This window comes from Perca fluviatilis, chromosome 8 (genome assembly GCF_010015445.1).
Source record: "Perca fluviatilis chromosome 8, GENO_Pfluv_1.0, whole genome shotgun sequence".
Taxonomy (NCBI): domain Eukaryota; kingdom Metazoa; phylum Chordata; class Actinopteri; order Perciformes; family Percidae; genus Perca; species Perca fluviatilis.
This window is the reverse complement of record NC_053119.1, coordinates 41,123,276-41,143,260: the sequence shown is the minus strand read 5'-3', so window position 1 is coordinate 41,143,260 and position 19,985 is coordinate 41,123,276. Positions and strand designations below refer to the sequence as shown.

Here is a 19,985-nt window from a genome sequence, read left to right as displayed (position 1 = left end):
ATGTGTGTGAAATGAAACTTCCTGATTAATTCCTTAATTTATACACAAAGCTCTCACCTTTGATATTTCTTTTGAGACAACTATGTAGTTGAGATGTGAGTGTAGGATTTATCCTGTTAATAACATGCAAAGTTCCCGGGAGAGAAGAGCAGGAAAAACGTGGCACAATGTCGTGTTGTTTGTGTATGTAGTGTTTTCATGCATGTGTGGCTTCCTACAGAGAACTGATGACACTCTCTGACCCTTTCTGAATACACCTCTCTACATTTCGTGATGTTTCACTAAATTGCAGCACTATTGGAAGCTCTGCAACTCTGGTAAAAGCCTACAGCTGGGCTAAGACAGGCTTAGTAGCTCTGAATTCTTGTAGGCCTGCTGAGAATCTTGTTACAGCATGTGTCAGTCAAATGAGAGCCGATTTGTTCATCCTGAATCACTTCTGGATTGCAAACTTAGGAACACACAGCCTGGCAGTGTTTCTCAGGGTGCGTCTGATCAGGACTGGTGGTTGGTTGGATGAATAAATAAATGATGACAGAGAGAAAGGCTTCTGTCTGTACTCCTTCCTATCACAGACAAGACATTAGCAGACCTCTAAAGAGGAGAAGTATGTAAGAGGTGGAAGAATCTCAGAAATGGAAGAATCGAAAGTAGGTTTGACAATGAGTGAGAGGGGGTAGGAGGGGTTGAGATAAGTTGAACACTAAACAGTGGTGGAGAGCATATCAATACTGAGGTAAATGAGGTGGTGAGTCAGAGCTCAAATGATCAGCAGTGAATGACACTGAGGTTGTACACACAGTATGATTGAGTGAAATAAGATTGGTAGTGTAGAAAAGAGGAAAAGGGAAGACCTTAGTCACACTGTACTTTATTTAGCCTGTTTAAATGTAAACGAGGCTTTAAGGACAAACAGACACAAAAACCATCAATGTAACTCGACACACTTAAAAGCTTAAGTGAAGCTAGAAATCTGGGAGTAATCATAGACCGTGATCTACACGTTAATAAGCAAGTTCGGATGATCAGCCTTCTACCATCTAAAAAACAAAACTAAGCGGCTCTGTATTCAAATCAGAATCTGAGTAATCATCCCTCATGTATGGTGCCTGAGGACCTGAGAGAGGCCCCCCACACTGAACACTTTTAACCTGTTCAATACCACATTTTTTATTTTATTTTCTCCCATTTGCCATACCCAAATGGAAAAGCTTATACCAGAAGAACTGCAAGGCCAGAATGCAGACTGCATAGCACTTTTCTAGTCTGAGCGGCCACTCAAAGCACTCTACACAACAGGTACCGTTCGCCCCATTCACACACACAAATACTGGTGGCTGAGACTACAGCACAATACAAGGTGCCACCGGCTCAACAGATAAACATTCACACACATTCACACAATGTCTTGCCCAAGGACACCTCGACATTTTCATTGCCGTCTCCGTGTAAATCTCCCTTCCTCTTCAATCTCGGATGTTCATTTTTTCTTCTGGTTTTTGCACAAGCCATAAGGACTTTCCTCAACGCGCCCACTGGCTTGCTGTGAATTCTTCTCACACAATCGGAGATTACACAGGCTTTGTACTAGGGAGGTGGACGGGTAAAAACCTGTTTGATATCCAATCCAACTAATGGACATTTGTGTTTTCAATCCAGATACAGTGCCAAGTAGTGTGTGTGTGTGTGTGTGTGTGTGTGTGTTATCACAGAAACTATTGGGCTTTACATTAACGCTCTGTGACTGGCCCCAACCGGGCCATCGAAAAAAAGACACTCGCCACCGGGCTAAACAACTTTTCTGGGGGGAAAACTCTGTCTCAATTAGTCAAGGAGATGACAAAAAACAAGATCATTACCTTTCAAGATCAACTGAGACTTTTCAGTGGTCTGGGCAACGCCAGGTCTGCTCACGCTGGCAGCTGCCATGACCTCACAGCTCTGAAACACAACAACACACACACACACAACATTACAACAAGCCTTTTTAAAAAATACAACGTATATATGTATATTTAGCAGCTGGGCCAAATACATTTTAATAAAAGCAGAAATGTGGTCCCCATCAACTTCACCTTCAACTTTATTTGTGTCCCCGAAGGGCGATTAGGTGTGCAGCAAGTATAAACACATAAATACATACAAGTTCTACACACAGTCCAACTGGGACACAACCGTAACAGTACAGGGACAAATAAATACCAATACAAGGTGCATGGATAGCAGCGTCAAGGTAACCTACATAGGGTAGGAAAAAGTGCACATCAGCCTACAAAGTTGACACAATATAATCAACAACAACATCATCAGCATCCATTACATTACATCACCAACCCCTTTTATCAACGTTTCTGAGATCCTCAACACATAGTCAACAGACTAGAATATACAACCAACCAAGGAATAAAAGAAAGAAAGAAAAGAAAGAGGACGAAATGAGGTAGCCAGGAGATCAAATCAGAGTATCAAGACTTTCATTAGACCCCATCACCATCGCCATCACCTTGAGCAAAGTCAGAGATGTAGCATTCTGGACTGAACGCAAGAGGGGACTGCATATGCAAGGACAATAAGCAGCAAACTCTAGCCTGGAGCTATTGTTAATATTTGTCTTTACTTTGTATATTGAGAAAAGGCCCTAACCCTAAAACTGGTTTGTGATCAGTGTAACGTTACTTGCTGCCCCACCAAGGTGACTGCTGTTGGAATCTCAGCCTAAGACCAGACGCAACCCACTGATGCATGGTCAGATGTGACCCTGCCATAATAAAAGCCAACTATGACGTGCTGTGTTAACCAAAGACCAGCCGGGGTCTGTCCCCGACTGGAGACAATCAGCTCGAAGCAACAACAACAAAAGCGCACAGCATCTCCCGTCAACCTTGTGAAACAAGCTGACCTGCGGCTACGCAGCGTTAGCTAAATCCGCTAACGTTACTCAGTAGATGCAGGCAAAACTTCATATAGACTCATAACCATTTAACCGTACCTGCTAAACAGATTTCATTGTCCTCGTATTTAAATACCCTTGGCTGCTGCGCACAAAACACAAACACGGAAGATGATCAAGGCATTTCTATGCATCACTGTCAAGCGAGGCAAAGAAAATATTGACTTCCGGTCCTTTATTTCCTCCAAACTACAACTCAACTGGCAAACACTGTCACGTTATAAAGTGTTACTACTAATACAATGCACATAAGAAACCACACACAACATTTTACTAAAAGAAAAGGGTAATAAATAGCTCTCCACAATGCTGTATACCACACAATACATGTTGTCCCACCACTGAGGCTTTTATTTTGAAGGGGAAGTCCAGACACGTCCGGTCCGATGTAGCAGATTCTGTCTAACTTCACCCCAAAAAAAGCTAACTGTTAGCAAGCAAGCTTCGTAGGGGGGTTTTATACAATGACATGCCGTTAAAACCTGTTCTAATCACCTGACAACAAGTACAACTACATCGGTAGTTACGTGGTTTATGTCAGAAAACGTTATATCCGTTAAAACACCCTCAAATTAGGCTTAAACGTAATCTTTCCCGTACCTTTTTAGGCTGAGGTCCGCTGCTATCCTGTCGCTAGTGAACTTTCATTTCCGCCTCAGTGACAATATCACGTGACCCAGGGTAGGTCTTCTTCATTGCACAAAGGATTGTGGGTCACAATAATCATAATCATCACCTATTATTATCATCACTTTATTCATTTCAAATACACAATACAGTTACGCTTTACTTTACATGCAGATAAAATAGAATATACAATGGAAATTGCAATATAATTAATATATATGTATATATATATATATATATATATATATATATATATATATATATATATATATATATATATATATATATAAAAGTGAGCTCCAAAGTTCAACCAAACAAATGTAATGATAGATTACCAAAATTCCAGCTCTGGTTTGGTTTCCATCTCCTGGGAAGACCTACCCCCAGCTCTGCCCCCTTCCCCATTCAGCTATGACCAAATGTAACGGTAACAGACCGTTGTTTTGAATCTAGTCTTGCATTGCCAGACCTATCTCTATAGCACTGTGTCAGCGCTGGAGTATGGTCAGGCTGCACAACTGAAGAAGTAAATCGTTCACTATGATTAAATAACAAGCCAGATGATTAGACTATAATTACGGCCTATGCAGACGTTACTTGGCTGGAACACATGCTTTAAATCACTCCACACTTAGACTCATTGAACCATGAGGTACAATCATTCCTTGTATTTCCTGATTGGGTCATGTCCATGAAACTTACGGTAAACTTAGATGAACTAGAGCCCTTTAACCACATGTTAGCACAGCAGTGTGTAAGCAGCAACGTCTTCTGTGCTGCTGACTCACTTCATGATAACAGGGACCTTTACTTTCTAACTCTGTGGCGGAGACTGCTGCAGCCTTACCATGTTGCAGTTTAATATTCGGTGACATTCAATATTTAACAATATTCAGACGTACAAGTTTAGGCTAAGCAATACTGAATCAGTTGTTTATTACATTAACATTATGTACAAATATATGTAGTAAGAACATTTGCAAGCAGTACTCTTTTTTCAGCAATAGGTCAATTTATGAGGCTACACGAATGGTTGTCAACCTTTTTGAGGTTGGTGTTCGCAACCCCCCCCCAACCCTTCGACAACAAGAAAGACAGCTGCAAACCGGTGTAAACTGCTGTTTCTACACACCTCCCCCTGCTGATTTTTGTGTATGCTCTGATTAATAAATGTAAACACATAATGAATAATGTTTTAGTTTTAGTAGCTAGCACCTAGCCTTGTCCAATGTGCTTCAGGCTGTATGGATTTTTTTAATGCATTTGTGACTTTTTCTAGAGTTAGGGTTCATCCCTCTCTCTCTCTCTCTCTCTCTCTCGTAACCGACTTGAGTGGGCAAATGCCCACATTCGATGGCGTCTGGCACTTTGGAGAGGTGCTATCTTCATGGATGAATCCTAACCCTAACCCTAACACCTGTGCAATAATCCTGCTGTCTAATCAGCATCTTGATATGCCACACCTGTGAGGTGGATGAATTATCTTGGCAAAGGAGAAGTGCTCACTAACACAGATTTAGACAGACTTATGAACAATATTTTAGAGAAATAAGCCTTTTGTGTACATAGAAAAAGTCTTAGATCTTTGAGTTCAGCTCATGAAAAATCGGGGCAAAAACAAAAGTGTTGCGTTTATAATTTTGTTCAGTATATATACAGTATATATTGCTGAACTGGATACAGGTTGTGGATGATAACTCCCAAAAGATTTCCAGACATCAAAATAGATCCTTGGAGAGACATGAGTCGACTTCACTGAGCTTTGGATCACAGCGGTATCATCTTGGTCTGCTTGTAAATACAATTTCTTTCAGACCCTTTCTCCTTGATCAGTGCGTCTGCAGGAAAACTGCGCTGGGAAGACGATGGTCTGATGTCAAGGGTAAAGATGAGGACTGATAGTGGTGGCGATGGAAGCTGATGTAGTGGTCGTGAAAGTAGGTGATCACAGCCAGAAGAGGGCCCAGCAGCAGACACAGCCACACTAAGCCGTTGCCATAGTTTCCCTGGAAATAGTTTGTGAGGAATACTGCAACCAGAAGCTAGAAAGAGAAGACACAATGTGATTTAATAAAGGTTCTCATTATGCCCAGCCTATAGTACATGTTAAAGCTTTAGTGCATAACGTTTTGATATTAATGAACATCTGTTCCATTCAAGCCATTGCCAAATGAGTTGCTACAAAGCTAATTAAGACTATCAGCTCCACACAACTCTCTCTGGGTTTCTCAGTATGGCTATGTTCAGAAGGTTGTGGCGTACGGTGACTTTCCCACGCAGAAACTCAAGTGAAGATAATGACCTCTTTTGAAGAGTCCATCATGTTTTTTTAATCCTCCGTGTCCTCCTTGGCTACTAGCAACTGGGTGGAGGAGGGGGGGTGGGCGGTGCACTGAGTTCGATATTGTTTTAAGCCCCCAACGTCTCCTTACAGGCAGCGCTGCGACTGTTGACTTCAAGACACCTAACCCTAACCTTTTAATATCTGGCTGTCTTTTTAATAGCTTTTATATAACCGATCCCGGCTTTTTAAGGAGTTCTTTAAGTGTTTTTTACACACCATCCTGGGCACTGCGTTTTAACCCAAACCTAACCATAACCATTGCCTAATCCTAGAGCAGAAATTGGGGGCTTAAAACACAGATAAACGTGTACTGAAGGTTTGTATCATGTGGACACGCTGACAGTTTTGTTGTCATTACTTAGAATTCCTCATGGGGGCGACAGAAACTACACACTATAGCTTGAAGTTGGAGGGGCAGAAAAGACACGTACGGATATATATATTACTGCGTTACAGCAAAAAGAAATACATTACTGTAATTGCATTACTTTTGTAACACGTTACTCCCAACACTTTTGCAATTATATGTTGTTGAGGACCCCCTTGTAAACAAGATGGGCTCATCTCGAGGGATCATTCCCAATAAAGAATTTCAAGAGGATTTCATGATCATGACAAACAAACCTTGTAGCTAACTTTGTTTATCTGCTGTTTGCTGCTGAGCAGGTAGTGTACATTGGGTTTTCACAGTTTTTTTCTCTGAAAACAGCTGCCTGCTGACACTATGAGAGCAGTGCTCGTGACGTTGTGGGCCGGACAGCTGAATGATGAGCTGAAAGTCACTGTAAAGCTCCGTAAAGCTGAGGGCAGATGCAGATATTAAGTGATAATTCACTGTAGGTTCATCACCACAAGTGACCAATTTTTCACATTGTCACAATGTATTTTACGTTGTCATTTATACATAGTTATTATAAAAACATCTATTACAGTAAATCCAAGGTGTTTTCTCGTGGATCCCTTTGTTTAGTAAGAAAAGAGATAAATAGATTAAGTAGCCAAGCTGAGCTGTTGGATGGAGTTAGTTGCTTTTCTGGTAACATTCAAGTTAAAGTCAAGTGCACTAAGCTGGACATTAACATTGCAAATGTGTATGCAGAAGCCCTCAGAGCCAGTAGCCCCATCCAGGTAAATATCCCCAGCTGCCACTGGTTCTCACCTCAAATAGCATCATGAGGAATATCCACAGACGACAGCTATGCAGAGGCAGAGCAATCAAATACTGTGTAGAAGAGAGGACAAAACCATCGCAGCAGGTTATTATTGCATTGTTTGTTTGCGCCAATGGCCCTATTATCTCTTTACTGCAAAAATGACTTGTAGCCTCTGACCCTCTTTTTCCACTGCTGTAATCTGTATAAATGATGTTTGTATGTGCCAACAAAAATTTAATACAAATAAATGAATGCTTTGAACAGTTTTAGTCTTATTTTATCTTGATATCCTCTTTCCTGTTAAAAGCTTAAGCGAGCGGTATACTCGCCGTTCCTGACCTGTCGCACAACAATGTGACGTCATGGGAGCGCCGTAACTATTTATGCTGGCACATGGTGGTCGCGACACTAGCTGCAGTCTTCTCCTGAACAGAGGTGGCGCTAATGAGGAAAGGCTACCGACTTTGCTATTTCTACGGACTAGAAGAAGAGAGACTTGCAGTCGTTCTGAGAGTCCTGGCATCCGGACCTCTGGTCGCGCACTTTAAATCCTGATGTGCCAGCGAGATCTACGTCATTTTGACGTCACATTGGCGCGCGACAGGTCGGGTGCGGCGACTGTAAAGAGGCCCTTAGTGAGACGTTTGGTTTAGGAGCCAGAGCCATCTCCAGCAGAGTTCACACTTTATTCAAATTAACGGTATTGGGTCTATGCAAATCTACTCAGATAGTCTTGTGAGTGACTGTCTTCTCAGCTACCTATCTCTGCTACCAAACTAGTAGTGATTCATGTGTTTAGTTAAAGAGCGTTTAATGCAATATCAGACTGTACCTCTAAAAGAGCAGCTGACATCAGGAAGACCAGTAACTCTGCCTGTAATGGGGGCACGTTCTTTTCCACCAGCCGAGTGTATACATGTCTTCACACCAGTGGAACAGTGGAGACAAATAAGAGATGAAAGCAAAAGTCAGGGGAAATTATTTGGCAGTCGAGTCATTTCAGTGAAACTTGAGGCATGTTTCATAATACCTGTGACACCATTTCTGAAAGGGAATATTCCAATTCTGCCAAAAAGTGATCAGAGTTGTAGCGTTCCTGTAAATGAAAGGTGAAAGGCCATGAGTCAGCGCAAAATGAGCAAAAAAAACACAATGTGCAGAAATTGTTTTTGTGCAACTGACCACCAGTCGCCATAAAAATGACGATCACCGAAGCGCAGCAGTTCTGCACAGAAATTCAGGTAGGAGTGACTCAAGAAGAAGAAGAGGAGCCAGAGGAAATGGGTTGGTGCCTGACAAGAAAATATGTTACCATACCAACATACCATTTAACAGTTATCTCTGCTATCTCTATCTCTATTATTGGGTCATGTAAAATGAAACTTTTATCTGTAATTATCATGCCCAAACATGCTCCTCCTCCCGCTCCGTATACTTGTTATCATCGCCACCATCTGGGACTACTTTCTTCACAGAGAATACATCTGTCTACTCTACATGATTGCATGCTGACATATTACACTGTAAAACAAAGTGGAAAAAACAATAATATTCCAGCTGGGGTGCAAAAAATGACTTTCTTTTAAAAATACAAATCATGTTCTTTTACAATAGACATGTACATTCACAGTCTCTTTATGTAATGTTTTGATATTTTCTTAGTTTTAAAAAAACACAGGAAAAATCTGTAAAATTAAATGGAATACATTTTTTTACAGTGTACATTGGCTCAGTGCTTTATAGTTCTGGGAAAATCCAAATAAATGTATCACCAACAGTCAATAGAATGTAAAAATGTTAAAATAAATAAAAATCACTCACCACCAGTCCCACCAGGTGCTCCACTCTCATAGTGATGTCCATACTCTATGTATAAGATTTATTTAAAAAAGTTAATTCCACAGATGTGGATGCAGTGTTTGCTCTAATATTTACAATTAAGAAGGATTCTGCTTCACTCACAGAGAAGGAGTTTTCTGATCTCTGGAAGATGGGTTCAATCCACTGAGAGGAAAAAAAGAAAATGTATTTAGTATAGTACCGCCTAAAAGATTACACCTCTTCAACGTTTTTTAAGCCAAGGGCCCCTTATCTAGAGAGAGACGGAGCGGGGACCCCCTACTACATATTTTATAAAATGAAGTTGCATATTAAACTGGGCTTACAATAAAAGCCTAAAGCCTTTATACATAAATTGTTTACTGCATAGAAAACTAAGCTATAATAAAAAGTTGTTGGTATGATTTCATAAATCATGTTTTAATATTAAACATACATGTGACACAGTGACTCTTTAGGATGACCTGTATCTGTGGATGACTAACTAACCTACAGTATTGGCCAGTAAGCCTATCATCAATGTGTTTTACACAAACAGGCTGATTTATATTTGCTAATAATATCTTGGATTCATGTTAAGAAATTTTTATTTTCTGAAAATCTTTCAAAAGTATCAAAGGAACTCCCTTCATCCAGATGAAGGTCTAGTACCCAAACGTTGCCTACTACTGAATTTATTTTTAGCAAGTTAGACAGCGTGCGGGAGTTGCAACTTCCGTCCTACTTATCCCCTCAGAAGCACCTTTCTCACATTATAGACGTGCAAAGTATTATTCTGTGCTGAAAAAACTTTTACAATAATTTGGAGGCCCCCCTGCAATAACTCTGAGGACGGAGGAAGATTTTGTCAAAGTTTCTCTGCGGTGGAGGACTTGTTGGACCGTGTGAACACAGCGTCCCTCTTTCATTCCTTCAACCAGCTTCTTGAAAATGTCAGCATAGTGATGTGTGCACATATCTAAAAACCTGTTGATTTCCAAGTCTTTGATAATGTTTAAAAGTAGCTGTGTTTCTCCTTCTTATCGGGTCTGCAGCCTGAAAACTGTTGGCTGGTTGGTTTGTGTAGAGTAACCATAGCAACGCAGAGAGCTGATCATGAGCCGTAAACAGGCAGGAGGCCGTAAACTGGGCATGAATTGATTGAGATGCATATTCTGAATGCGCTGTATACATGTTCAAAGAATGCCTCTAAAACCTGAATAATACCAGAATATCTCACATCTTAATCGGAAAATGGCCTTATTCATAATACTCAACCAGAATAAGCTGTTTACATGACCTGTATCAAATTCTGAATATTGTCATATTTGGAATAATAGTGGAATATTGGTGTGCATGTAAACATACTCAATGTCAGTGTTGTAGTCGAGTCACCAACTGTCGAGTCCAAGTCAAGTCTTGAGTTCAAGTCTGAGTCCGAGTCCAAGTCCAAGTCCGAGTCACCAAAGAAGAGTCTGAGTCGAGTCACGAGTCCACATATTAGCGACTCAAGTCAAACTCGAGTCTGAGTCCAGGACTGGAGTACTCCATCACTGCCTATTACACATGAAAGTAGTCAGAAACTTCATCCAACTTCCGAGTCCTATTTCATGAATGCTCGAGTGCCCTGGTCCAAGTCTTCAGTGCGCAAGTCCAAGTCGAGTCACGAGTCCAGAGAATAGCGACTTGAGTCGGACTTGAGTCGGACTTGAGTCGGACTTGAGTCTGAGTCCAGCACTTGAGTATTCCATCACTGCACAATGTACCAGTGTTTTCTCATATCGGGTACAGTATCTGCTACTGTACACATGTACTGTATGTACGTAGACATTTGTACCTATTCAGAACATGATATATGCACTTGCGATTCAGACACAACGTGTACAGTATACTACACTTCAGATCACACATACATGACATACAACGTTACAATACACTATACAACAAGTAGATCCGTAATTGTGTACTAGTACATTGCTAATATTGATACTACACAGTAACATATTGTATAATACAGGAAGACCTTTAACCAGCTGCTGTACCTGCTGCACAATTCCAACCATGATCTGGATAACGGTCACCTGAAGGTAGAAAATGCCACAATTAACAAGCTGTATTGTTTTCATCCATGACATCTACATGATATCTGGACACAACTATATCTGTCTCCTTTCAAAATATATCCACTGCATCAATCAAAGGTCATGTTAAAACTGCTTCTTGCTGTGTCCATGACAAACATATAGAACCTCTTCAAACTTGTTAATTATACATAGAGCTATGGATCATTTACGCATACAGACATTGAGATGCAAATACAAGGCAATTGAGTTAATCTTATGCAGTTAATTTAGACAGTTCAATTTTCTACTTTTTGTTTTTTACCAATTAAGGGTTGTGAGTTACATTATTTCAGCAGTATAAACAATTATGGAAGATTAAATGCCTACAAAATAAAGAAAGAAAGAAAGAAAGAAATACAGTGAAATACAATATGCATAGTTACTGCATATGTATGTCAATGCATTTACTGTCATAACTGAATAGAAAACATCTGTTAAAAGGACAATTATTTAACTTTTCGTCATTAATAGTTGAATAAATTGAGAGCTTTTCTTTTTTTTTTTTAAGCTGGAGGCGCACTGTCCATGCCACAATGAAAAACAATCAACGTTCCAATCACACCCCAAGCTAAATAATTGATATTTTTACATATGCTTTTCATTTAATTATAATGCAGCAAATGCATACATACAAAAGGAAATACAACAACAATGTGTATTGTATTTCACTTTATTTCTTTGTTTAATTTGTTTTTATTTCGGCATTTTAAAGCTATACTGCGTTAGCCTGACTCCACCAGATGGATCGCTTCCCATCCAGATATCCATCTGGGAACTTTCCGTTGGAGAACTTTTGGGAAGGGGCGAAAATCCTGGTTAGCTGATTGGATAAAACATCTGTCTATCACCACCTATGTTGGTGAAGAGCAAAAACATCTTTTCCTCCGAGAAAAGCCTCCAGTGCCGTTTTTTGCTCTTCTTTCAATGAAGGAATACTTTCTAATTCGGATAAAACTTGCCTGATAGCTACGCTCATCTCATCCATGGAATGTTGTTTAGACTGAACAGTCGCTTCTCGTTGTGTCACACCTTAACCCGCCTCAAAACCAATGCTGATTGGTCGGTCGTTTGGCAAACGGCTCCAAATTTTCTCTATCTCAAGATGCCAGACTGATCTGCGAGTAGAAAATTGGAGCTCGCCAGATCAGGACGGTCTCACGAGGCTAACAGTGCGTAGTTTCTGTCTCCCTACCATACGCAGTAGCCTGACGTGCACCTCTCAAAAAATGTAATAACACGTCGCAGCAACGCACGCCGCTCGGCCGTGGTATGGTAGCGTTGCATTTCCCCCGACTCGTTTCCTGGTTCTCCTTCTCCATCAACAACATGAGATCAAGGAGAGGGTTAACTTCTCCTGCTCCAGATCTCCCACCGTGGTCAGAAAGAACAGGGGAGACTCTTTGGTTCTCTCACTAGGACTCTAGAGTCACTACTCACTCTGAAGATGATCCAAGCCACTCTCCCACTCGCTCTACCACACACTCCCCACGCACACACACACCCCGGCCCTGCTATTCTCTTAAAGAGATTGACTCACACACCAACGCACAAGTAGAAACTTCAGGCCCCTTATGTAGGCCACGGCGAAAGCTCTGTGTAGATCTTAAAAGTGCATCAAGCCCTCAGTAATAACGGTTGCCACTGCTCACCATTTCCAGCAGCCTGTGCAGTAGCTTATTGATGCGGACCTTAGGGGTACATGGGAAGTCTTTCTGGTAGCACAGGGTAGGGGCAAATAGGAAATAATAAAGATCTGAAAAAAGAAAAACAGAGTCACAGAGGCATCACTGCAAGTTAACGTGAAGAAATCAAAAGTATCATCTTATGAATGATGAGCAGTTTCACCTTGGAAAGTAAGCTCCTCCTTGTGGGCTTTTTGTGCAACAGAAACATTGTTGTCCCTCTCTGTAAACACACAGATATAAAAAGCACTAGTTTTTGGAGCAGTTTTTGTTCTGAAATTAAATCACAACTTACAACTTCATTTATATATATATATATATATATATATATACATACATAAACATACACACACATGCATATATACGTACATACACACACAAACACACACACACACACACACACACACACACACACAACACACACACACACACACACACAACGTACAAATTCTGGTGTTGAAAAAATACCTGCATCAGTTAAATGAGCCTGTCGGTACCAGCGATTAGTTTCCTGGTATGAATACAGCTTCATCCCCAGAGCAGTGTAGAACCAGAGAGAGAAGAACGCTCCACCTGGTGGACAAAAAAACAGAAACATCCCAGCAATGGTGCAACATCATTCAGGACATTACAAAAATAAAATGTGTCAGGGCTCTGAAACAACCGTGCCTGTAGGCTGGAAAGGTCACTGTCTTTTTTTAACTCTTCAGTCCAGACAAACAGGTCTAACAGAACTTTACTGCAAAATGTACCGATGATGGCAACTTTTCAAGATGTCAAAAATGCTGTCACATATCATTTGCTGAAACAAGCAGAAAAAAGTGATATCCATTAGCTGTTTTTTTGTTACTGTATTTATGTACAGAAAATATGAGATGATGATGATAATGATGCACACGTTTAAAGCATAGTTACAGTTACCTGTCGATATTGTATGCTCATGTACAATGACTGCAGCAGGAAATAGCAGCAGCAAGCCCAGATTTGTGAGATGCAAACGATGACCGTTGGTGGGGGACAGCATACCCTGACAGAAGTAAATGGAACACAAGTGCTGACCTTTCTATGATAATTATTATAACTGACAAATGCTTGTTTTTTTTGTGATCCGACAAAGGTAATCATGTACAGTATCCTGATCCAAAATTCCTGTCACCTTATCACAGGACCATAGGACATGTAGTAATTGGCCGTCCTCTGTTTTACATTACATTACATAACAATTTGGTGTGTCTTTCAAACCAAGTCTAAATGTGAAGGGAGTCCAATAGAAGTCCAATAGAAGCGATGTATAATCTAACTGAATGAGGCCGCACCCTCACATCACATGACATAGTTTTAATATTCCTACAGATTCTGTCCCACTCCTCATCATCCAGTGTATTAAGATCCCTTTCCCATGTCTTCTTGAGGGCTGTCCAGGCTCCATCCCCCAGGTTCTACATAAGCATAGAATAATACCCAGAAGCCTTCCATATTTCAACAACACCTTATCTTTACATTCTGGTGTTTGGGGGCTGAATAACTGGATCCAAAAATCTCCACTTACAGATGGAGAAGTTGCAAATATGTAAAATATTGAGACCTAGAGATTCCAAATGATCACATCCTCAAAGGATTTCAATATGCCACCAAGATACAGATCAACAAATCGCTTGTTGATGCATTAAATAAATCAGAACAGCCTTTATCGAAATGAAAGAGACAAAGAAAATGCACCAGTCTCACCTTTTCCTGAGACCTCTCGAGGAGCAAAGCTGTAATGGCAAACATATTGGCAGCTGAAAAGAAATACAGATGTTTTGTTAATTCACAATGACAAGCTAACGCCTAGTTCACGCTACACAACTTTAGACCTGATTTTCCACTTAGCGACAGTTTTTATAGCTCCCTGACAAAAGCCCCAGATCAGAGACAATTCAGCGTTGACTCGGCGCTCACAAATCGACGTGTAAACTGATCAAAGACGCTCGCTGGTGTCTCGTAGAAACATTCCAGTCTGTCAGGGAGCTACAGCCAATGAGACAGCAAGACATGGGCTGAGAGGGGTCACCTGTAACAATAGGAACTTTACTGTATGTGTTGCATTTGAAACATGGTCCAAAGTTGTTGTTGAAAAGAGGCTATAAATAGTAAAGACATGTGGAAACAGGCTTTTTTGTGAGCATGGTCTAGTTGCATTGTGGGTGATGTAGGCACTAACTATAAAAAAGATATCTCTTGTTCTGCTGCATAGATTTTTATAAAAAAAAAAAAGTTAAGCCTGTCCATCACGAGTCTGACAATGGTACAACAGCGCAATATAAATGGTTGAAGTGCTCTTTTAACTAAAAGTAGATCTAATGTAATTTGGGCTATTGGTACTTGTGCTGCAGTTCTATCTAAAATAGTTCCTCACCTAATATGAGGTTTACAGATGGCCAGTTGCAGTTGTCTTCAATCAGATGCTCCAAGACCTTTTTGACATCTATCAAAAAGCCATGTCTGTCAGGGGGAAGAAACAAAATAGATACATATGGAAAATTGTATATGGTTTGACAAAAAAAAGTCTTAACTCAAGGTCCACTTTTTGAGTTTTTGACTGAATTTCCCCCCAAATGAGTTTTACTAGAAAACAACTTTTGCAGTTCCATCTGCTGATAAAGACTGTGACATGCAGTTGAAAGCTCCAGAAAAGTCAGTAAGTGGGCTTTGATTTTTTTTTTTTTGTGGAACTGTTTAAATGATAATGACTGAACTTTCACCATCTCTTTCTACTCTCTTATGACTTTTATATATATATATGATTTTAATAAGAATAAAATTAGAAGCTAATATCAGATTATAATACTGTGAGTATGTGTGGGCATTTGGAATTGAGGATGTAAAAGTTGATCAAATTCAAGTAAAAATATATTTGTATAAGGTATGCATGGGTGTATATATATATATATATATATATATATATATATATATATATATATATATATATATATATATACTCACTGTATGAAATTCTCCAAGAACAAGTGAGCATGAGTCAGGACCTGCAAATCAGAACATCAAAACACCATCCGTTAATTAGTCCTAGGTTCTTAAATTGAAAGTACATGTTTGGTAACTCTGATGAACATGTATCATAAGACCAAGAGGAGGAGAGGGAGGAAACTGACCAGGAGAATGATGATCCAGTTGAGGATGCCTCTGTAGCCGGTGAAGCTGCTGTTGGAGCTCAGCAAAGAGTCTTGGGCACGATGACAACTGGACAGAGAGACTGTTAATAGTCATCATCATGCATGAGGCTTATTTTTTCATTTATTGACCTTTTTCCAATTCCAGTGTGACTGCACCTTTAATCAGATATTCCCCCTGTAGATGGATGTTTACCTGCAGCAGATACTATACAATATCCAGGACAACAACCTACACTGTAAACAAGTCCATCTCACAGTATCTTACTGTTTTAATGTTAAACAGGAGCATACTGTAAATAGCAATGCATTCTGGGTAAAAATAATAATATTACAGCACTATCTGCGAATGTTACAGATGACAGGTATTAATTAACTGTTAATACCAATGCATTTTAGGAAAATAAAGGAAAAGGTGGGAATTACACTGCAGCCAGTATATTGCTGTAAATTAAAATAAGACAGTAAGAAACTGTCTATTCACAGTAAAATACCTTAAAGTTTAAATCTGGAGGAAGTCCAATAGCAGAGATGCATAATCTGGAACTGAATGAGTCGCACCCTCACATTGCGTGACATAGTTTTAATATTCCTACAGATTCTGTCCCACTCCTCATCATCCAGTGTAGTATTAAGATCCCTTTCCTGTGTTTTAATTAATGCATAAATTGAAAGAACTGACATTTCACTGAAATTGTAGTTTTATATGATTTCACGTGACTGACAACAATTAAAATTGATTGATTGATTGATTGATATAAAATATCTGAATACTTCCTCCACATTTCATGTCTTGAGTCTGCCACTGGGCAGCTATGAAAAGTGATGGAGCTTACCAGAGCAGAGCTGCACAGGCATGTTCTTGTTCACTGGGTAGATCAGCAGCCGAAATGGGAACGCTGTCATAGAGGCCTGCACTGTCATCTTCAGCCGAGGAAGAGGAGCAGACGGAGGAAAACCTCTTCCTCATCGCAGCCATCTCTGAGTCAGAGGGCTCCTCCACAGCAGGGGTACATTCGGAGATTTGATTGGTTGAATTCACTTTAGGGAAAACAGAAATAGGTTTATCATATACTTTGTTGTGAGATAACATATCTTTATCACGTCTTACCAGATCGAAACATGAAATATTAAGATAATAGCTATCATCTCCTTTATCTTAGAGGGAAAAAAACTAATCGTATTAAACTGTATAAAACTTCAATAAATGTTTGGTTTCTTTCACTCTATCTCAGGTACATTATCTGTTCCAAATACCTGGTGCAATGGCAGGATAGGGGAGAACTTAAACACATAGAAATGAGAAACATGCTCTGTGGGTTCTCAGGAGCCAATCATTTCCACATTTTCTGGGTCTGCCCATTGTTAAGCCCTTATTGGTCACAAATATGTGAACATATTAATCATACATTTGGTAGTAAAATACTTTGCAATTTTGAAAATGTGTATTTGGTCAACGTGGATGTTAACAACTGGAGAAATAAGGACAAGAGGTTGCTTTGGACATTACTGGCAGCGAGTAAGAAAACCATAACCAGGAAATGGTTGAAACCGGACCTTCCGACCATCGAAGAGTGGATCAACATAATCCAAGAAATCTACATTATGGAAAAACTTTCATTTACTCTCAGGTCACAAAGAGACATGTTTTACAAAACTTGGACAAAGTGGTCTGAGTATGTCAAGCCCATAAGGTCAGACTTTGTGTGAGTTATAGTTTCAAATGACAGAAAACCATTTCTGTACGGTTGCTCTTCCCACAACTGTTCATATTAAAAGATGTTAAAAAGAAAAATTATTAAAAAAAGAAAAAGAAATGAGAAACATTTTACATTAATACAGCCAATTCCAAAATGTAGAAATTCCCATCATTATCTTTTTCTTTCACCATGCTTTTTGGGCAAGCTGCAAAAGTTCGAATGTATATTGGGTAAATTCGGCTTGCATGCTTTCCAATAATATGCCATATCTTGAATGAAAAACCATCCTTGAGTTTTTGTTATTGCAACTACATTTTTCACACGGATACACCATGTGGGTGGTACCCATAGAATGTATGGTGGTACTCGTAACATCACAATAATATAGCTGGGGTGTATTTGTGTTTTTATTGTTGCTTGGTAGGATACACGTACGCCGAATGAAATAACTGCTTGGACTTATTTAGAACCCATATTGTGTGATTTTAATGTGTTATGTTACATTTGCTGCGAATGAATTAAGCTTTAAATTGCCAGAAATCTAAATGCAACTCGGCCTGACCTCCCCTAACGACATACAACAGCTTACCTTGTCATTTCCCGCAGAAACACAGTCCTGACAAGTCGAGAGGAAAGTTATATATCACACCATCTACTGCTTATTACTGTCCGGATATAAACACACATAGATAACATACGGCACACACACAGATGTTCTGCCTCCATCCGGGAATGCGATCTGGTCAGACAGTGTCGCACTTGAAGCCCAGTAGAATAAAAATATCGCCTCTTCTCTGAACATTCAAAATAAAAGCTTCCTTGAAGAAAATTCGCTTTTGTGCAACGCAAAAAAACAAAACAATGAATCAGACCACTACATTTATTTTGTGTATCTTTTTTCATCCATTTGTAGAAATGTACTTTTTATTTTAATCCTATTTTGATGTTTTATGGTGTAGCAAATCCATGTAAATAATGGCTCATTATCACGCCCGCCGATAGGGGGGGACAAACGGGTCTGTTGTCCCGGGCCCACAGTAGGGTGGGGGGCCCAGAACTGGGCCCTCATTAAATTATGGAAGAATTAAAAATCTTTTTTTTAAATAGGCCTATTTGTGGAAAAAAATATGTAGCATAATATTTGAATTACATAAAAGCGTTTTATTTGTTTTCTTCCTAATTGTCCTGGAAATGGTGGTCAAGAACCCCACCCCCACCCCCAACATAAAAATGGTTTGGCCACTGATCAAAATTTGATATTGTCACTTGATTTGAAGTTCAGTACGCTCAAAATGTCCGGTCAGCACAAGTCCGGAGCTCGGAAAAGGAAAGAAAAGAGAAGAAGAAAATAGAGGCCTTAGAGATTTTCTAAACAAATATTTAAAAAAAGGTGGTGACGGTGAAGCTGGAACTGTCAACGTAGAGCAAGGTAAGAAACAGCGCAGCCAACGTTTACGAGCCTTGTAACGTAACGTAACAGGCCAGCTCTCATGTTAACGTCCATTAGCTCGTATAAAAGCCTGACACAACACGTTAACTTTGACAGAAACAGTTGAGTTTGGTAGCTCCATCAGTAAGGATGAGACAGAGAGAGATCCAGCTGCAGTCAGGTGACAGAGAGAGTGATGCGGGAGGGGCCCGCTGCCTCGCAACGGAGGGACAGAGTCAGGCTACCCGTGAGAGAGAGGGGGGGGAGAGAGAGAGAGAGATAGAGAGAGAGATAGAGAGAGAGAGAGAGATAGAGAGAGAGAGAGAGAGAGAGTAGAGAGAGAGAGAGTGATGCGGGGGGGGGCTCGCTGCCCTGTCGGAGAGTCTGAGCAGGATGAATCAGAGACTGATTACACACTTAATTTCAGTGAGAGATGTGAGGAGAGGAAGAGCAAGGGAAAAGGAGAGATCTGGCCGCGAGGGGGGGGGCCCATCTAAGATCTCGTCCCGGGCCCAGGCAAGACTGTCAGCTGGCCTGCTCATTATTATCTCGTGTGCGTTTTTAGGTCATTTAGTCAAATAACGTTTAAGTGGCTACAAGACATATCCACTTCAGGAATACCAGACAACCGACAAAATGTGGATCTCACGTGTGTCTTAATAATAAGTGTAAAGATGAAGTAAAAACTGCCCGTTCGTTGTCTAATAATTTATCACAATGACTAAATGATCTTGTGAGTCATTAATTGCTCCCCATGGGCCTCAGGTCTCCAAGGTAACAGATATAATGATGTTTTAATAGGCAAGGAATTCTCAGCTAACGTGCTTTTACTTTGAAGAGACATTACTCTTCTTCTGGTATTACCCGATTACTCGGTCTGTCCTTATAAACATTAAAAAGAGACTCCTATATCTTGGAGGTTCTTTACAAAGTGCAGCTGCTGCTTCCATCAGCCCAGAACTCTGGCACTGTACCAATATGATAATAC

At 40.1% G+C, this 19,985-nt stretch overlaps 1 protein-coding gene and 1 pseudogene across 3 annotated transcripts in view; both read right to left on the bottom strand.

The window, feature by feature from the left end:
- The window catches only part of wwp2 (WW domain containing E3 ubiquitin protein ligase 2), a 54,810-nt gene extending 51,188 nt beyond the window's left edge, over nt 1–3,622 (bottom strand). For 2 of the 3 annotated variants that reach the window (XM_039809998.1, XM_039810000.1), the window contains exons 1-2: nt 3,551–3,622; nt 1,860–1,941 (exon numbers count right to left, since the gene is read on the bottom strand). In XM_039809998.1, coding sequence (XP_039665932.1) covers nt 1,860–1,929 — 70 coding nt within the window. In that variant the 5' untranslated portion in view covers nt 1,930–1,941; nt 3,551–3,622. Of the gene's footprint in view, nt 1–1,859; nt 1,942–2,989; nt 3,080–3,550 lie in introns of those variants that run through there. The other variant, XM_039809999.1, reaches the window with a different exon arrangement.
- An 864-nt stretch (nt 3,623–4,486) lies between these two features.
- Nucleotides 4,487–18,165, bottom strand: LOC120564762 (annotated as a pseudogene).
- Between the last annotated feature and the right edge of the window lie 1,820 nt (nt 18,166–19,985).